At 45.4% G+C, this 20,630-nt stretch overlaps 1 protein-coding gene across 4 annotated transcripts in view; it reads right to left on the reverse strand.

The window, feature by feature from the left end:
- Nucleotides 1-20,630, reverse strand: part of flncb (filamin C, gamma b (actin binding protein 280)) — a 58,192-nt gene that overhangs the window by 24,336 nt on the left and 13,226 nt on the right. For 2 of the 4 annotated variants that reach the window (XM_043713904.2, XM_043713903.2), the window contains exons 7-28: nt 19,695-19,857; nt 17,757-17,957; nt 16,151-16,276; nt 15,167-15,304; nt 14,411-14,537; nt 13,696-13,832; nt 13,221-13,414; nt 12,357-12,470; nt 11,726-11,869; nt 11,309-11,432; nt 10,199-10,359; nt 9,306-9,396; nt 8,490-8,659; nt 8,079-8,196; nt 6,974-7,236; nt 5,276-5,873; nt 4,757-4,930; nt 3,496-3,658; nt 2,977-3,137; nt 2,437-2,604; nt 2,090-2,213; nt 1,117-1,273 (exon numbers count right to left, since the gene is read on the reverse strand). In XM_043713904.2, coding sequence (XP_043569839.1) covers nt 1,117-1,273; nt 2,090-2,213; nt 2,437-2,604; nt 2,977-3,137; nt 3,496-3,658; nt 4,757-4,930; nt 5,276-5,873; nt 6,974-7,236; nt 8,079-8,196; nt 8,490-8,659; nt 9,306-9,396; nt 10,199-10,359; nt 11,309-11,432; nt 11,726-11,869; nt 12,357-12,470; nt 13,221-13,414; nt 13,696-13,832; nt 14,411-14,537; nt 15,167-15,304; nt 16,151-16,276; nt 17,757-17,957; nt 19,695-19,857 — 3,816 coding nt within the window. The remainder of the gene's footprint in view (nt 1-1,116; nt 1,274-2,089; nt 2,214-2,436; nt 2,605-2,976; nt 3,138-3,495; nt 3,659-4,756; nt 4,931-5,275; nt 5,874-6,973; nt 7,237-8,078; nt 8,197-8,489; nt 8,660-9,305; nt 9,397-10,198; nt 10,360-11,308; nt 11,433-11,725; nt 11,870-12,356; nt 12,471-13,220; nt 13,415-13,695; nt 13,833-14,410; nt 14,538-15,166; nt 15,305-16,150; nt 16,277-17,756; nt 17,958-19,694; nt 19,858-20,630) is intronic. The other 2 variants (XM_043713906.2, XM_043713905.2) reach the window with 1 other exon arrangement.

A 20,630-nucleotide genomic window follows, 5' to 3' on the forward strand; every position in this document is an offset into this window, starting at 1 on the left:
CCAAATACATGTATATCCTGTAACTCAGGATTCCCTCCAACAACCTGCCCACCACAGACATCAGGCTCACTGATCTATAGTTCTCTGGTTTGTCTTTACTGCCATTAAGCAGTCGCACCATGTTAGCCAACCTCCAGTCTTCCGGCACCTCACCGGTGACTATCGATGATACAAATATCTCAGCAGAGGCCCAGCAATCATTTCTCTAGCTTCCCAGATTTCTAAGGTACACCTGATCAGATCCTGGGGATTTATCCACCTTTACCCATTTCACGACATCCAGCACTTCCTCCACTGTAATACAGACATTTTGCAAGGTGTCACCATCTATTTCCCTACAGTCTATATCTTCCATATCCTTTTCCAAAGTAAATACTGATGCAAAATACTAAATTTAGTATCTTGCCCCCATTTTCTGCAGCTCCACACAAAGGCTGCCTTGCTGATCTTTGAGGCCTATTCTCTCCCTAGTTACCCTTTTGTCCTTAGTTCTATTTGCCAAAGCTATCTCATGTCCCTTTTTTGTCCTCCTGATTTCCCTCTTAAGTATACTCCTACTGCCTTTTTACTCTAAGGATTCACTCAATCTATCCGGTCTGTCTATACCTTACATAGGCTTCCTTTTCCTTAAGGAAAGGTTCAGTTTCTTTAGTCATCCAGCATTCCCTACACTTAACAGCCTTTCCTTTTACCCTAACAGGAATATACTTTCTCTGGATTCTTGTTCCTATTTCTGACAGCTTCCCATTTTCCAGCTGACCCTTTACCTGCAAACAACTGCCCCCAATCAGCTTTCAAAAGGTCTTGCCAATACTGTCAAAAATTGGCCTTTCTCCAATTTAGAACTTCAACTTTTAGATCTGGTCTATCCTTTTCCATCACTATTTTAAAAAACTAATAGAATTAGGAGTGGCCCAACATGCCACATAGACCAATCTGAAGCAGCCATTCTTCATGAAAACATTAGTGCTTGATGGGCACTCCCTAACAGTGCTATATAAACATCAACACCACAGAGGATATAGGATTATGTTGGTTCTTTAGGTGACATGAGCAGGAGCTGGGGAGCATCTGACCTAAAATCAGAGGAGCAGGAGACACACACACTTGACTTACAATGATCTGCACAGTAAGCAGTCCCTCTCCAGCATCCCTGGCATCAATAGTGAACTCAACAGGAAGACTAGCTGGCACTCCAGAAGCATTAAGCCCTGGCCCACTTGCTCGCACCTTGCTGGCATCATGGGTTGGCAGAACCTTGATCTTGAAGGGACTGAAAAAGAAGGGCATTATAAAAAAGGTTAACTGGCACTTGGAGAAATTAAAGCCAGCAAGGGCTTAAAGCAAATCATGCTGAACTAATTTAATCTGATTCTTTGTTGTAATTGAGGATTGGTTAGGATAATTTGGTTAAAGACTTCACTGATTTTAAAAAGCAATTAATGAAATACCACATTAGCAACACAATCCCATGAGGAGATTAAAAAGGACAGTAGCTGTGTGGATACAATAATCAGCCAACGCTGAAAGTACACAGCACTGGTGAACATTTGTTCCTCAGACAGGAAGGAGGGAAGTGCCAGTGTTCCCAGCTACCAGAAGTAGGGCATGGTGTTAGATAAGGGGTTGGACAATGTTCATGGGGAGAATTCTAAAGAAAGGAAATCAAATAGGTGTGTTAATGAGATGACTTTTGAACATTCCATATTAGTGATCAAATAGTTGTACAGCCCAACAGCCAGATTCCACTTGCCAAAAAAACTCTAGCCGGGCACAAACAGGACAGGCAGTATCTGTTGTCCTGAGTATAACAGTCAATAAGACAGGTCAATGATCTTGCAGTTCTGATGAAAAAGGTCACCTACCCAAAATATTAACTATGTCTCTCTCCACAGGTGCTGCCCATCCTAAACATTTCCAGAGTACTGCTGTTTTTAATTTTAGTTTGTGTAATACTTTGCTTATGCTTCACCAATCCAGTAAATCTCACTCTGCACCCTCGCTGGAACCCAGATTAGACAGTTCCCAGCTGGAGATTTATTAAAAAGTTTAGCTTGAGATTTTCAGGGATGCATTATTGAACACTTACCTGCGAGGAACCTCCTGGTCTGCATATTTGACTGAGACGGTGAATGGACCGTCTGTGGCGGGTGTGTAGTGAACAGTGTGGGTACCGTTGCCATTATCAATAACCTTTGCAGGTTCTGATACACCTAGAACAGGGAGAGAGGAGCCACAGCTCACCAATAGTCAGTCCATAAACATTTACCACTGCACCCTCCACACGCAATTCCTCCCCCACAGCTTGTTCAAGTCATAACCATGCCCCCACCCCACAAAAAAAATCTTCAGACTTTAGTTTTAACAGACATGTCATTTCGTAGCAAATCCCACAGTGAACTCCTGGGGTCAGGAACAGCCACTGCAGAGACTTACCGGTGGGCCCAAGGATCAGAACCTTGAGTGGTGCCAGCCCAGCCTTGCTACAATCGACAGTGAAAGTCTGGGGCACATGTGCCCGTACCCCAGTGCCCAGCCCAGGGCCCGAACACTTCACCTTGCTTGGATCTACCAGCTCTTTGACTGGAACACGGAACGCACTTCCTGTCAACACAAGCAAATCAAAAATCACATGGTACTGGTCATAACCAACACTCAGGCAGTTCCCAACACACTTCAGAGGAGGCACTCAAACCTTAACACTACTTTCTATTAGTGGTAACTGCTTGAATATAGGGATTTGAGGAGACCACAGCTACGACTAATGTATAGTTTTGGTCTTTGTCCAAGGAACGAAGAACCTGCTTCTCTACATAAGTTGCTCTACAAGTTTGTCCCTTGTAGAACAGATCTTTTCTCCAGAGTCTAGAAGATTTCATCAAAAGGTATAGGACTTGACAGGGTCAATACTGTTCCCCTTTGGCCAGATAAGGTAAGACAATCACTCCGCAGTTAATCCAAAGCAGGTCTACTCACCTGGAATAGGGTGCCCTCCAAACGTAATGTTGACATCGTAATCTCCAGGGGTGAAGGGGATGTATTCAACACTGCAGCTTCCATCCTTGTTGTCCTTGCAAGACATCTTAGCCTCCGAAGGACCCTCAATGGCCAGCCCAAGGCCTCCAGTACCTGCTCCCCTAAACAGACAGGCACAGAGGGGGGGGGGTCAGGGTAGACATTAGGATAAAGCAGATTGCCACCTGTCCCAAGGGTCATTTATTACAACTGAGCGCTAAACCAAACCTAGACTTGTGGCCAGGCACATTCCACCTTATTGCCAACTTGCAAACTGGAGCTGCCAGGAAGCTCCTGACCTTCAGACACTGCCTCAGAATAAGTGAAGCGAGGAGAATACCATTAGGAGACATTCACAAAGCTGAACGCTTAGCTGGAACCTTCTATAGGAGTACACATTTGGGGAGGAGATTAAATGGCTGCCCTGATGGCTCATTTCTGATTCCCTAACTGTACCTATAAGCTCAGGCTGCATCTCACCTGGTTTCCACAGTGAATCGGTTGGGTTTGTTGACTAGGCCTCCCTCCAGACCCGGTCCATAGGCACGAACACGGGTTGGGTCGCATCCTTCAGTGACGCCAACTCTGAATGGACTCTTAGGAAGTGGGACATCGTCATACAACACTTCAATCATATGTACTCCTGAAAATGGAGAACAGGAGCAGAGACAGATGACCAGAGGGAGAAAATAAACAGCATAAAGAGAATGTTAACCCCATCACAGCAATCAATGTGCCAATGCTACCACCCCTTAATGAACTAACAGCTAGCTCAGGTGCCAGCAATGGACAGCTTTCCCGCTCATATCCCGCTTGTTAAAATGCCCCATCAGGGGCCTGTCTTCCTGCAACAATGACAAGGAAGGTAGTCCCTACTATACTAGAAGACAACAAAGTTGATTAGGAAGTGGAGGGAAAGCAGATGTTTGAGGACCTCCGATTGGTGGAAGATCAGATAGGAAATGAGTAACAGAATCCTCAGGTCTCATAAGATTTGCCTTGAGGGACAAAGATTCCCAGTGTCTTTGACTCCCCAACTTCTGGACAGGACACAGGGAATTCAGCAACACAGGAGGGAGAAAGGGAACGCAGCAATAGGCTTTAAGACTCCAAAAGCAGCCAGGGTATTCAAGGGAAAACTGAGTGGCCTAATGAAACAATGTCAGTTTACCTGGTGCCCAGGGGCTGTCTTCAAATCAAATAACCTTTCCAGAAACAAAAAAAAAGTGCAGGAGAAACTCTGGTCTTTTGTACAGAGAGAAACAAAGTAGTATCACGTTCAAATAACTTTCTAGAACTGACCATTATTTTGCACTCTATCAAAACAGGAGAGCATGTTAGTGCTGACTGGAAACAGCTAGTGTCACCTGACCATGGAACACACTTTGGATTGACAAGGATTGGGGTACTCACTCTCAGGGAATCAATATGTTGACTACAATAAGCACTGAAAAATGTGTTGCTGGAAAAAGGCAGGTCAGGCAGCATCCAAGGAGCAGGAGAATCGACATTTCAGGAATTCCTGAAGGGCTTATGCCTGAAACATCGATTCTCCTGCTCCTTGGATGCTGCCTGACCTGCTGCGCTTTTCCAGCAACACATTTTTCAGCTCTGATCTCCAGCATCTGCAGTCCTCACTTCCTCCTACAAGGAACACTGGCCTTAGGTGATTTCAATTTCCAAGGGCAAATTTAAAAACTTGAGAAAAAAAAAAAGAAAGAAAAGCCCTATTGTCACTTACCATCTTCATAGGCAGTGTACTCCACATGGTACGTTCCATCACCATTGTCCTTGATGTAGCTGTCAGTCTTTGCCCCAGATGGATTGACAATATGAACTTTGATGTGGTTCCCACCAGTCTTGTTGAGAGACCGAGAATCCACAGTGAACCCAGTAGTAACCTCCCGGAGAACACCTGGAATATCAGTAGAGATGAAATCAGACTGTTCCACTTGGTTCTTTTCTACAATAATGATCCTAATGCCCTTAGGTTTTCCACCCCATTCAGTCCCAATACTTTGGAGCCACTGTAGCATGTCAGTGTATTATCTGGTCTCATCGATCTAAACAATGATAGACACTCCGATTGCTCCGTTGGTGCGTATCTGAGATTGGGAACCTGTGTCAAAAATCAATCATATGCACAATGGTCAACAGCAGGTAACAGTCAAGACAGAGACTGCTTCTCCCAGACGGAGTTCTTACAGGAAGGGTTTAGGAGACAGTAGCAATTGGTTACATGCACAAACTGTTGCCTTACCACGAGGTTCAACTCCTGGTCCAAACACCTTCATCCCTGTGGTGTCAATAGCTGGATCGACCCGGACACGGGCTGGAAATTTGGGCACTGCATGCCCACCGTATTTGATGGTGATGGTGTACATGCCAGGAAATGGTGGGATGTAGGTGATGCCAAAAGTCCCATCGCTGTTGTTCTGAATGTGAACTTCAGCCTTTGCACCGGATTCAGAAATGATCTCAATTGTCAGCTCAGCATCTCCTGCCTTGGAACAATCCACAGTGAAAGTTGCTGCTTCACCCACTTTACCCCGCTCCAGCCCTGGGCCGCTGGCTGTGACCTTGCTAGGGTCAAAAAGTGACTTGATGTCTGCTTTGAAGGGGGATCCTGGGATGTGGGCCTCAGCAAACAGAATATTGACTGTATATTCACCGGGTTCTGTTGGGAGGTACGAGACAGAACAGGAACCATCACCATTATCTTGACACTCAATCTTGGCTTCACAAGGACCTTCCACAGTCAGACCAAGTCCACCAGTGCCTGCACCTTTGGTGTCAATGGTAAAGGGAGCTGCTTTTCCTACTACACCACCTTTGAGGCCTGGTCCGTAGGCCCGAACCTGAAAGCAAATCAGAATTGCTCATTTAAATTTGTAGAAAAAAGGACCATCTCATCCAGGTCTTCATTATTTTCATACTTGGCCAAGTTTGGTCACAGTTACACCACAGTCCTGGCCTCTAGCCAGAGATCCCCATTACTTCTGGGGCACTCCACTCCTGTACATTAATTTTCTTCTTTTTATGAAAGCAAACTAAAAACAGCTTTCCCAACATATTCCAGAATGCCTTACAATCAGTTATAAATCTGAAAAAGGAGCCAACATACATGCTGAGCTGTTTGGAGCTTGTCTGTGTATGTCCATATAAGCCACTTAAGTCATGATAGTGGAGATTAACATCAGCAAGGATAATTCTCCTGCTTCTCTTCAAAATGGCGTAATAGGATATTTTACAAACACCAGAGAGGGTAAGTCTTAGAGTCCCCTTTTGTCCCAACCAAGCTGCTCCCTTGGTTCAGCTCTGGGAGGGGTGGTCTGGATTTGGGGCTCTGGACACTGGAGTGGATTTTGAATGCAAACCTATCAACTCTGGAGAGTGCTATCCACTGATACAGGTCCCACAGTCTTCAGGAGGAGGGAGGAGATGGGAAAACTCAGGAAAGGATGGATAGGGTCGGCTCACTAGACCAGGAGTAAGGAATACAGGAATGCTGCAGTGGGGCTTTTTTTATATAAAAAAAAATGGATGGCAGAGGAGAAAATCAACAATGAGAGCCAATGAACTGCCCAGTTTTGGTTTAAATTCAGATTCAAATGAACAGGAACTCATCATCCATCTTCTTCATGCAGTTTTACAACTGGAGAGAAATGGAAAGTGGAGACACCCAGGACCCAAAATGAGAGATGAGTTGAGGAGTTTATCTCCAACTCAAATCACTACCATAATTTTTCTTTTGGTGGGATGAGGGGGGGGGGGGGGGGGGGGGAAGGGGGGGAAAGAAAGAAAGAAAGATGGCAGTAGTTAAGCAAGAAATCTTATCCTTTTCCATCAGTGAGTGGTCATTGCCCATTTGTCCCAACCCAGTGTTAGCCCTGAAGGGCCTCATTTCCACCATCAGCTCTTGCTATTCTGACACTAAAAGTATCTTGAACATCCTCACCTTGGTGGGGTCAGGGGGCATGACGCCCTCCACTGTGAAGGGGCTTCCAGGTACTGGGTGCCCATCATAGCTGACATCCACTTTGTAAGGCCCCTCCTCAGGTGGCATATACTTCACAGAGTGAATGTCACTAGTCGAACCTGTCTCCACCTTGCATGGGATAGGACGGCGGGATGGGGAGGTGATTTTCACATCGACTTTGCCCTGACCTCCTGCACCTCGAGTGTCAACACTAAATTCCTGATCCTTGCCGACATCAACCTCTGCAAGAGAGAAACAACAGCACCTTATGTTTACTCCCATCCTGCTTCACAGAAAGTCAGACAGAGATGTAACGCTAAGCCACATTACAATCAAAAGGCTGGGGAGGGGTTTAATCATCACAGAGTTAGAGAGAGAATTTCAGAGCCTGGGGTACAGGGAGTTGAAGGTAAAGCATGGCCAATTGAAATCAGATGCTGAAGGAGTTAGAATTGGATTCATCCACATCAGTCAAAACATTGAGGGCTGGAGGCTGTGAGGAAATGTGAAAACACAAGTATGGTCAGGAATCAATGAGCAAGGCAGGGGAGTCTGGAAGTGGTGGTGAAGTCATGTCAGTATCTACCTGTGGATTTTAATCCGTTATCTCCACTGCTTTTGAGCCCCAGCTCTCAAAATTTAAAAAAAAAAAAGGTAGTGTTGTACTAAACCCCAACTGCTCTGGAGAATGCCCACACACACACCCAACTCAAGGGCTTCATAAAGATCACTCAGGACTTCCTTTATCACAACAGCCTCACAGCTCCGTAGAGTCCTGAGAATCACTCTCCAAAAAGGGGGCCCATCACCAGCACATCAAGCAGAGACAGATTGTGCAAGTGTAACAGCCTAGTCACCCAGTGCAAGGGGGAGGGGGTGGAAACTGGCAGAAACAGGGAATGGAGGTGCACAAAGACATGGAGCTAAGTTCAGATCTAGCTTGGGAGGAGGTGGAGTTACAAGCAATTGTCAAGTGGCCACTCTCCTATGGTCTCAGGCCCTGCTCAGATCGCCATGCCGATGTACAAGTGAGAATTTCAGAGGATAAACAGCCAAAATATTTATAACAATTTAGTGATCTTACTGTTGTTAAGTCCCTGAACTTTGACCTTGTTCAGATCAAGAGGTGGAGCCACATTGACCGTAAATGGACTCTTGGGAACCTGGTCACCTCCATAAGTCACAGCCACCAGCAAATTACCCTGCAACAAGACCACAGGCCAGTGGTTAGAGAAAGAGCAGACCTTCAAAATCCATTGCTTTACATACAATGCTTAATCCCGATATAGAAGAGCACAAGGTACAAGCTGTGGATTTCCAAACTACCCAACTAGGTACATACCCCACCCAATCCCAGGGCTGCATCCCTGGAAACAATCCCCAAAAGATCTGTTCCAATCCCCTTAAGATGCAAACACCAGCATTCCCCTAAACAACAAAGAACCTTGGCACTGATCCACAAACCCACCCAAACCCAGCTCCAAGCCCCTCCCACCTGTTGTACAGCAGTGTATTTCACAGTGTATGAGTAGTCATGGTTATCGATGATCTCAAAGTCTCGGACAGCCTCGCCTTTCGCCACTCCAGTGAACTGGACATCCAGTGTGGCCTTGCCAGCTCCCTTTGTGTAGACGGTGAAGTGAGTGGGTTTGCCAACTTCGACACCTGAGAAACAAAGAATCATCTTCAAGAGCAGGCCAGCATGAAGAACCCCTCAAGGCCAATACCATAGGACAGCACCTACTCAATGAACAGCACTAGGAGGCGCCAGTAGCTCTCCCTTCCTTCCCCACCTCACCACTCAGTGCCGGTTGGAGTGGTTTGGTGTGGGGTTTAATCCATCTCAGTACCCGGTATTCCACTGCCACTGCTCCACCAGCCCTTAGTGCTGGGAGCTGGACATGCCGATTTGCTGCAATGCAACTCTCCCACTCAGCCACACTGACAGCAATCACAAAGCTGAAGTGACCCAACAGGGACAGGACTCCTTAACTCAGCAAGACTCCAAGGGACTTGTTCCTCGAGGATTTATGAACTCCTCCCATCTCCAAGTGGAAAAACAGCCTTATATATCTTTATGATCCTTTTCTGTTTCCATTGTTTATAAATATGGGATGGCTAAGAAAGCAGAATAAAGCCATTCTGCCCAGCCATTCATTCAATCGTGGCTGACAAGCTGGTTAAGACCAGATTTATTCTTTTCCTGGTAGTGTCACTTATTTCTCCACCCAGAAGATTTGCTTTTAGTTTGGGAGACTCCAGGACAGTCCTGGAAATGGTGGTGACCCTCAGTCTGAACTCAGACACTTACCCGTCCGACTCAATCCAGGACCTTCAGCCTTCACCTTTCCTGCATCATGTGATGGCTCCACCTTAATGCGGAATGGGCTGATGGGAATTTCCTGTTGGACAAATTCGACAGGGATGTGTTAGAAACGAGCCAGAGACACAGTCAGTGGAGATCAGCAGATTGTGGTTTGGAATGGGGTAGAGGGGGCAAAACTGATCAAAGAGTTGCCACACTTTAACCTGGTAAAACGTCCCCATGGGTTCCCAGAAGGGATTAGTGGAAGTCAGCTGTGGACTGCTACCCATCCCAGCCCAAAGTGTTTCTCAGTCAAGGCCCAACTCAACAGTTCAGTGACAAATTTTGGTGCAGGTCCACCACAACACAATGGGAAAGTTGGAGGCCAGCTTATGCTCCCTTAAATCAAAGTGAAGCAAGATCCAAACTAAAAAAAAGTGTCCTATTGAATCCTTTAAAATCGACTTAAACAAGAGCAAAACGATTTATATCAGTGTGCAAGTTCACAGGGAGCAGAACCTCAAACTTAGTTAGCTGCTCGATAATGTCTTCGTACAAAAGAATATGGCATGCTCATGCCTCAAACAGCTGACATGGGGACCAAAAATCTTTAAGAGGTAGAACAATAGATTGTTGGGAAGGGTATTATGGGATAGGGAGTATAAAGAAGACAATCCAAAGAAAGGAGTGGACGTGCAGATTAGCTACAATCAAACAAATGCAGACAGGATAAAGGGCTAAGTGGTCACATGTTTATTTTATGTCCCCCTTTTTTAACAAGGAAAATATTTAGTCCCTGCTATACCCAATACAAATTCCAGCCTTCTCAACAGAAGCCAGATAGGAATTTGAACTTCATGTAATTGAAAAAGTCTTAACAGGGTCTGTGCCTGACATACCTGGTCAGCAAACAGCACCATGATGGTGTAGCGTCCTGGTCCAGGAGGAGTGTATTTCACAGTAAAAGTGTCATTGTCATTCTTGATGATGTCAAAATCAATGTCAGCCTCAGCAGGTCCCACGACTCCTGGGGCACACTTAATGCCAATGCTCACATCACCTGCTCAAAATATAGAGAACAGACTGAGACCAGGGTTTAAAAATAGAGGAAATCCTAATAATTAGGGCTAAAAATGGTGATGAAGGCTCCACTCTAAGACAGCTAATATTTAGCACAAACTGGTGTGAGTGACAATGTCTGGTAGAAGTTGCCAAAGCAACTGTATGCTCCCACCTTTATGCTTCACCATCTAACAAAGATGGTCAGATCCCATGGCTCTGTTTCATGCGATTTGAGCAGCACTGGCTGGGTCAGTATTTTCCCTTAACCCTGATTGCCCAAGCGATGCCAATCTGCCTTGAAGTCCCTGCAGTCCATGTGGTGCAGGTACATCCACAATGCTGAGAGGACAGGAGATCCAGCAACATTGAAGAAACAACAACATTTCGAAGTCTAAACGATGTGTTGCTCATAGGGCAATTTGCAGAATGGCATTACCACACATCTGCTGTGCTGGTCCTTCAAGGTCAAAAGGTCAAGTACCCCATGCACCAAGCCTTTGGATCCCAGCACATCCATCTTTCCTGTAATTGAAGTTTCCACACCCATTATGAATGCCTTGCTATCCTTTTGCCAATTCTGTATTTATGCTACCAAAATTTCCTTTAAATGTGGACTTTAAAAAATTAATGCTACTAACAAATTCATGATGTGGTACTGTATTGGGTCGATCACCTTGTACAAGTCCATATACATATCAATAGTGTAACCCTAAACAATTCCATCCAATACCTCAAAACAGTGCTCAGAGTCAAAATACTGTTTTGTTTTTTTATCTCCACTGACTTCCATTTATTAGCTCAATTTTCTGAATGACAGTCCATAATTATTGTCTCTACTTTCCTTGCTCCTGATGGGAGGCCAACAAGTCAGTCTTTCTTTGGTCAATGCCCCCCCTTTTCACACAAGAATACACTAACGCGAGGTGAAGGAGTTGCTCGAGACTTACCCTGTCCAGCCTCACTACAGTCCACAGTGAAATACGTGGGCTCATTTGCCTTGAGTCCAGTTTTCTCCACACCTGGCCCATAGACTTTCACTTTCTGTGGGTGACAGCCCTCACCAACAGATACCTGCAGCACAAGAGGTACAAATGAACAAACAAGTAGTTGGCCAAGGGCATGTAATAGCAAGGAACAACAGCATAGGCCTCACACAGAACATGCAAAGTGCAACAATATTTTGTTGTACATCAGTTCATTTCATATTCAATGAAAGTTTACACCCTGCAAAGCGGAGCACTATTGCTCACTAACCAGCCTCTCTCAATCTCAGTTTTCCAACTCTGTCAGCGAGTGTTGGTGGGATCGATCCCACCAACAGAACTCTATTTCAATTCCATTGCACTCGAGTGCCCCACACCTACCCTGAAAGGACTGTTGGGGATATTGACACCCCCCCAGCTGATGATGATGGTGTGTTTGATGGGTTTCCGGGGTACATACACACATTTGAATGTGTTGTCGTGATTATCCTTGATCTGGATGTCAATAGGAACACCTTCTGCATCCTGGGGCAGGGAAGAAATGAGAGAGAGAAAAAAATAAAAATAAAAATCATTGTATTGTGCCAAGCAGAAACTGAGAAGAACAGCCAACTTCCACCCACTAAAACAGACATCCCTGCCTCCACATTGTTCTTTAACAGTTAGCAATTTCCATCTGGCACTAAGTTATCTCCTCGAAGAAAAATAAAGTGTTGACGGTCTTCCTGCTGGACCCCACTCAGTGAAGGTGCTCTCCCCTCATTCCCATTATGAAGGTGCAGACTGACCCAGTTTCCCAACCTACTCCAATACCTAAATGATAATGACCGACGAGAGACAGTCAGTAAATGGTTTGACTCAGGTGGTAACTCTCCACACAAAGAGCTGTTCCCTCTCCCCATCCCAGCCTCCTAGTCAAGCAGCAAATCTGATCCACTGGCAAACACCAGGCAGATCTCCACCCACCCTGGTACATACCAGCCCAGAAGGCATCAAGACATTACCAACCAACCTGTGCATAGATCTTCAGTTCACCCTTGCCTGCTGCCCGTGCATCAATAGTAAACTCAGCCGGTTTGTTCACAATGCAGCCTGTCGGCTCCAGACCTGGGCCGAAAGCTTTCACCTGAAAAAAGGAAGATTGAGTGAGATGATATAATGAGCAGTGACTTCACCAAAGTGTCCAGTAATCAGTCAAGGCAGACAGGGGAATGCCAGTGTTACACAGGCCAAGTACTTTATTCTCACATTGGGACTTAGAAATCAACCACCACTTCAATTCCTATAACTAATTTTTTTAAAAACAAGCCTTAATTACAGAATGCAGCAAAAAAGATAAATCACTGGCAAGGCTATTATATACAAGCCATGCTGAACAGTCCAAGAAGGTAGCAGTCAGCTGTTCTCTTGATCCACAGAGCATAGCATGTGATTGGAGGCCAGCAATGTAGATCAGCACCTGGGAGCAAGTCCAGAGGGAATACTGCATTATCAGAGGGATGTTAAAAGAGGCATTGAAGTATCTCACCACAGCTCATTCAACAGCACCTTCCAAAATTTGCAACTTCAACCACACGGCAGCACTCGCACAAAACACCACTGCCTGCAAAGCTCCCATCCAAGCCATTCACCATCCTGCCTCAGAACTATAACTGCTATCCCTTTATGGGATCTGTCAAAACCCTGGAACTTTCTCCTGAACGCTAAAGCTGCAGGACTGCAGTAGCTACAAGGATAATCAAAATGCAAATAGGGATGGGTAATAAATGCTGGCCCAGTCATTGAATGAGAAAAAAAATTCTAAAATACTCCATAGCCAAGAAACACATGGTGGTCACAGCCAGATTCCTGGGATTTGTTTACACATGACACCCACCTTCTCTGGAAAGCATTCATTGTTTGCAGGGAGGATGTGTGCCATGTAGGGACTGTGCTTAATGTCTTCATCATCACAGATCACATGCACAGCATAATCACCAGGCTCAGTGGGCCAGTACCGCACATCACACGACCCATCACCTTTGTCATCACATTCAATCTTAGCCTGAGAGGGCCCTTCAATAGAGAAACCTGAAAACAGAACAGATAGATTTAAACTATTCACAACCATTGAACAAGCTCCACTAGACATTCCTACAGCAAGTAGAGCATAAGGAAGATAGCAAAGTAAAGATATTTTTGGAGCATTGACATTTAACAATAGCCTTGCTGTAGGCCTGTGTGCACACCATTAACATCACCAGGTGAAAAAGGAGTTAAAGACAGAGTGGAAGAGAATCAACAGGGTTTGGCACCAGTGCAGCCTGTAGATATGGGAACCCCATCGTGAAACCAGCAACAAACATGCTTACCCAGTGTTCCAACTTCAGTTCCAATCGCCTCAACAACAAAATCAGCCGACTTGCCCACGACCCCAGTCTCCAGGCCTGGTCCCCAGGCTCGCACCTTCTGAGCCCCAGCTTCCGGTCCAACCTCCACCTCGAACGGACTGAGGAAGAAAATAAGTGATTCAGTACAACCAACAACTTCTACTGCTCCATATTCGCTTCATCTTGCACAGAAAGGGTTGACATTTACAAATGGCTTCTCTGCCTCAGTGGCTGGCACATATCCTGAGTCAGGTGGTTGTGCATTCAGGCCTCAATGCAAAGACCGGAGTCCTGAACCCAGATTGTCATTGCATTGCTCTCCCTCTGTACTGCACTGGCATATACAGCCCAGACTATAGACACCAACCTCCCATCCATGGACTCCATTTACACTTCCCATTGCTGCAGAAAGGCTGCCATCAAAGACCTCTCCCACTTCAGTAACACTCTCTTCCATCTCACAGGATACAGAAGCTTGAACACATGCACTAACAGGTTCAAGAACAGCTTCTTCCTTGCTGTTATTTGAGACTGTTGAATGGACTTCTCTAACTTCAAAGAATGTTGATCAAGACTCCCATGCCCTGTGTTGTTCAGCAAGCTCAACCTGCACACTTGCCCATCTCCTGGTTTCAATATTATGGCTCCAATTTAGCCACACAGTTACATTTCTGCTGAACTGCAAGGCATGACTCACCTCCTGGGAATAGCATAACCGCCCCAAGTGATGGTCACCACATACTTTCCCCCAATCATTGGGTGATATTCACATTCGTAGACACCGTCACCAACATCACGAACTTTGACTGGCTCCTCTGTACCCTCTGGAGAGAAAGTAAGTATTCACAGAAGACAGTGACTATTACTGGCAATTTCTCATGCATAACAGCTTCTTCAGAAAGGATGGGCTTCTCAGATGTCCTGGTTGCTGGCTAGTGAACTAATGCTGCAGGTCTACAAAGCGAGAGCATGGGGAACTGATCACTGCTGCATATCCCACTACCCAGGTTTGTTTCCAGGTCCAAGGGCCAGCTGGTGATTTCCAGCATACCCAAATGCACTACCATTCACCAGGGAGAGAGCAGCTGGGGAAAAAAAACATGGTCACTGCATAGCTTCCTATTAATTTTTTTAGCTTTCCACTATTTACTGGGACATGGCAAATTTACAGTCAAAACAACAGATGGTGGGAATGGATGAAAAGTTTAGAATAAATAGGGTTGGAGAACAGGACTAGCTGGGCAATTGTTCCATGAGCTAGTACAGACAGGAGTTGAATGGCCCCCTCCGAAATCATACATTTTAATGATTCTGACAACAGGAAGCAGCCTAACCACAGCAGGTTAGGACTAAGCCCCTTGCCAGGCTATACCGCAGCTTCTAGGGCCTTTCCATCCTCTCTGCCCACATCCACAACACTCAGCAGCAGTTTCAGCCCTCCACCCCAACTCACTGGGTCCTTTGATGACGACCTTCAGCTCTCCAGTTCCTGCGCCTTTAGTGAAGACCTTGAAGTCAGTCATCTCCTTGACTCGCACCCCTTTAGGCTGCAGGCCTCTCCCAGAGGCTCGACACGCATTTGGGTTGCATGCTGCCAGAAACAGAGTTCAGAGTTAGTGCCAATGAGCCAGGGCAGAATGCCACCCAGACAGCTCCACCACTCCATTCCCATGGCCTGAGGCAACACCATCCCATCAGCCAGGCACTGCAGCAACTCTGGTTACACCAGGAACAAAAGAGAAGCTGGACTCACCACAGGATCAGCTACAGAAACCTTCCACCCCATCACCACATGTAACAGAGGCGATAGGCCCCACCCCAGACCAGGGCACAGTTCACCAATGCCTGGTTTCGAAGACAGGCCAGGCTCTTGGCTCCTCTGAAACATATGTTGATCTAGGTGGGGGTGGGTACATGAGGTGGCCAAATCTAAAACCGATCTACTGACGATTTCAGTCAGTCAATTAACTACCCCACCTCCACTAATTCATAGCAGTCAAGACAGAGAGACAAAGCCAGTCTGGAGAAGAGCTTACAAACTCCCATCAACTTGTTCTTACAGAAAAAGATAGATATGCAGATCTCAGCCAAACAGGACAGCTAACAAATCACCCCCCCTCCACCTCAAATTTCAAAAAGATTGCTGGGTTAGTGTTCCAAGCGACTGAACAATCACATTCCAGGTTAGTAAAGAACCAGCAAGGTCAAGTCAATATATCCTTGTAGACTTGAGGGTTTCCACAGGCTCCATGAACCAGTCATCATGACTTGCCCAGCACAGGCTCTGCAGCAACCTGTGTCAGGCTCACTCACTCAGAAGCACAACCAATGGCCTTCAGTCACACAGTTGGTGGCCTTCACTCAGACAGAAGCAGGACCCACACCCCTCAAGTCAAATACAAGCACAAGCAGACACTCATCGCAGGCCAATACTAACGTGGTCGTTTTGGTTTGGGAGGAGGGGGTGGAGCTTTCTTGGCCTTGTCTGCTGGCGGGGTGCGAATGGACTGAGGAACGATCGTAATCGGAACTGGAGCAGCAACCGGGGTTGGAGAGGGGACTCCTGAGGTCAGTCCAAGCACAAAGTCACCCGGAAGAGAAGAAGATGAAATAAGAAATGCAACAGTGTGAGAGATGAAGGTTCATGTGGCTTCCTGCAGTTCAGTTGGCAGGGAGGGCAGTGGTGGTGGAGGAAAATGCAATTATGCTCTCAAGGAGCTGCAAACCTCACCCACCATCCCTCCCATCAACAGCTCCCATCTCTACTGGCCTGGTCATTGAGAAACAGGTGGAGGAATTTATGCATTAACTCACTGCAGCCCAGTCTCAAAGTCACCTTCCAACTAACTGGATTAATCAACCTTGCATTGCCATTAACTAATCACATTAGTCATTCTTATCCTCGGGCAAGTCACTATAACATCCTGTCCTCTTAACTAACTGCACTAAACCAAACAGCCAACAATTGCATTAACACTGAATCATGCGCTAGTGGTAAGAGATTACCATTGACCAGAAACAGAACTGGAACAGGCATAAATACTGTGACTACAAGACTAGGTCAGGGCACAATCGTAGGGGTAATTAGGGACAGACAGGATTTCAGTCAAACCAGACAGTAACTTCATTGACTGTCTATCTTACTGTGCATATTCACAATGACCTGGTTCAAAGGAGAAGGTGACAGTCAAGTCATACCACAGATGGTTCAGCTCACAACACAGGCAGTGCCACACCATAGCACTACACTAAAAGGATCCCACTGTATTATTCACATTATTGCAGGATTATTCTCCACAGCACCCTGGTTCAATGTTTATTATTCAAAATCAATATCACAAAATACAATCTGCATCATGAAAGGTTGATTACAATGCTGATTAGAGAGCTTGATGTGTTTGAGTTGGCTGATACATCATAAATAATAAAGCACTTGGAACATCATGGTGTACAATAAAAACTAACAAACACACATTAGAAATAAAATGTCAAAATCATCCCTTTGACTGCTCATCTTCATTAAATGCTAAAACATAAACCATGACCAACTTACAGCTGTTTGGAACAACAGCACAAACATTGAATGTGAAAGCCTCTGTTCACAAAGTGTCATCAACAGATGTGATCTCCCCCAAGATAAGTGTTTTGCTTCCATTAACCCTCATGTGCTGCACCTCTTTGGCCTCCACTAGCACCATTGTTCATCCTTGATCTTGTTGCAATTGGAGACTTGGCCACTTTGCAGATCCAGCCTCCTATATCTGCCATTTCCAATCTCTGGCCTCTTCAGCCCACCAGCAAGTATCAGCCACCCTCTCGAGTGGCTACCTCCTCAACCACCCCATACCCTTTCCTGGCACCCCCCCAGCCTGAACTCCAGTTTCCATTCTTTCTGCCTTAGAGGCAGAGAGCTTCGTTCCCCTCCAGCTAGTGACCAACCACACCCTTACTCTGTTGAGTGCCCCCAAAGAGGGAGAGGGGAGCCAAGGGAGGAGAAAGAAAAGACCCACCTCACAGAAAGAAAGGACCCTTGTGGAACGTACCTTCTGAGATGTTGACAGTGAAAGGGCTCTTGGGTATCTGGGCCCCAGCAAATGTTACATAGATGGTATGAGGACCTTCAAGTAGGGGCCTGTAGGTACAGCGCATTACACTGTCACCTTTATCCTCCAGAATTACCTCCACCGTGTCCCGCCGACCCTGGGGATCAACAATAACAACCCCGACATCTCCTGATCCGGCACCTAAAAAGGTAAACACAAGGGACACCGTGTATGTTGAAGCTGGACAGCAATTGCCATAATCCAGCAGCACTATATAAATTTGTGAACTCTACATTGATCCCATCACTAAACATACAAATCAGAAGTTGACTGAAGGACTGCAATTGATACAAAAAAAAAACAAAAAGATACATAAATGTTGGTTAGATCTGTAACTACAGGCTAAATCTGTCAGCAGTGGGAAAGTTATAGGGCATTAAAAAGATCAAAAATTCAAACTTGGAGCAGCACAGGTTAAAATGGAGAACTCCAGAGATTTGAGAAGCAACTAGTTATTAGTATCTAACAGATAGAATCCTTGAAGTAACGAGTTACTGAAAGCAGTGCATGAATTTTCACAGACTTATTTAGAGAAAAAAAAGCAGCATGATGGTAGTTTAATTATAAAAACCAGCTGGGTGGTGGATGTACAGAATAATGAAGTATGCATTATTTGTATCCTCCTGACTGGAGTGTTGTACAAAAAGTGGGACGCCCCCAGTGAGCCAATATCAATACAGTCACTACTTGTTTTATTGTTAACTATCCTGAATGTGAATAGATGAAGTACCAATTTCAAAAGTACACAAATAATGCAAAACCTTGCAATGCAGCTGACAGACTTCAGAAGGTCAGAGACAGAAACTGGTGAAAATCAACAGTGTTTTCGGTAGATACATTTTCTCAGATATAGCATGAGATGGCTCACTATAGGAGGGACAACAAACAATAAACCAGATGATATTAGCTTGTGGCAGCTCAGGAACAGATTGATTTGTAGTGTTAGTTAGTATTAAAAAAGGTGATTAAGAAACGGAGGATACTTTGCATTCCAGATTGAGACATTGTTTATAAAACAAAAAAGGCAGCAAGTGAGACTTTACAACTGGCTGTTCAGCACCAGCTAGAGTGCTGAGTGCGATTTTAGACACAAACCTTAGCAAGTTCCTACTGAGGATACAGAGGGACTTTACAGGGATGACAGAATAAGGACTTCATTCCTGTGGAGTGACTGGGGTAGTGGCAATTATTCCTGGAGCAGATAATGCTAAGGAGAGATCAAATCAAGTCAGACTTACATGAGGTTGCTATTCCACTGCGAAGAAGGTGAATGAATAAGACAAACAGTTTGACTGGGACGGGCTGGTGTTTAAAGAGTACTGCACACTACCCAGACAGGCAATACTTAGGCGCACTGTGTTGCCTCTCCAGCAACACCGATTTCAAAGAAGAACAACTAGGAGGAGAAATTTCTTCTCCTTGAGAATACAATCTGTATCACACCCCCTGCAATGTGGATGGGGCTCTGTAGGAATTGTCACAATGTGAAATGTATTGAACAGGAAAACTTTGCAGGACGACAGGAAAACAACTGAGAAAGTGAGTCAAAACTGAACAGCTCTTCGAAAGAGCCAGCACAGACATTACAGGCCAAATGGTCTCCTTCCACAATGCACCAATCTGACTCTTTTGGAATAATGACACATTCTAATTAGTTTCAAATGTGATTTAAAGTCTTATTAACCAACCACTGCTTTAAAGTTTAAAACCACATCACCAAGAAACTCTGCAATACTCTAACCACAAGCCCATCATTAAACCCCACTTCATCTCAAATCAAGTTATTAACACTCCCAGTCCAACAGCTCATTCCCAGAGCATTTTATTGATCTTGCCATGGAGGCCATCAGCAGGATTTATCTTCATTGCCCTCCTTACCTGCAGTGTATATGTCAAAGTACGTTGGTTTATTGGCCACATTCCCATTCAGTTCCAAGCCAGGCCCTCGGGCTGTTACTTTATTGGCATCACCCAGTGCCATGCCAACTTGAACATTGAAAGGACTTTTGTCAATCGGTTGTCCAGCAAACAAAACTGTTACCTAGAAATAAACACAAGGACTGTACGATTAAAGAAAAGATAACGTGTTAGGATTTTTTTGGCCATTCAACAATCGCCATCCTATGGGCAGCACAGTGGCTCAGAGGTTAACACTATAGCCTCAGTGCCAGGGACTTGAGTTTGATTTCAGCCTCTGGTGACGGTCTGCATGGGTTTGCAGGGACTCCACACTCCAAAGATGCACAGGTTAGGTGGATTGGCCATGCTAAATTGCCCCATGGATTCCAGGGATGTATGGGCTATTTGGATTTCCCATGGGAAATTCAGGGTTACAGAAACCAGGTGGGATGTCCTTTGGAGGTCAGTGTGACACTATAGACTGAATGGCCTGCTTCCACACTGTAGAGATTCTATGATTCAATGGAGCCTTCCACAAACTGCAGAGATCTTAAACCATGGAGTGGAGAGATTTAAATTAGGAAGAGATATGCTAAATAGGATTAACAAGACAGAAGGAAACCATCACCTTCGACAACAAGCCCTGAACAAGGGGTCATGACCTTAAAATTCAAGATAGCTTGTTCAGCATTGCTGTCAGGTGGTGTTTCTTCACATGGTGTAGCAAAACCTTGGACCCTCTGCATCACAAACCTATCGATGCTGGAGCTCAAGGTTTACTGAGCCAGAGAAAGTGAGGACTGCAGATGTTGGGAGATCAGTCAAAAAATATGGCACTGGAAAAACACAGGAGGTCAGACACAGGTTGATAGTTTGTTTGGGGTTGTGTGTGTAAGGGATGTAGGGCAAGTGGGG

Source organism: Chiloscyllium plagiosum, unplaced genomic scaffold (genome assembly GCF_037043375.1).
Source record: "Chiloscyllium plagiosum isolate Xiang-an unplaced genomic scaffold, Cpla_swu_hap1 HiC_scaffold_23, whole genome shotgun sequence".
NCBI lineage: Eukaryota > Metazoa > Chordata > Chondrichthyes > Orectolobiformes > Hemiscylliidae > Chiloscyllium > Chiloscyllium plagiosum.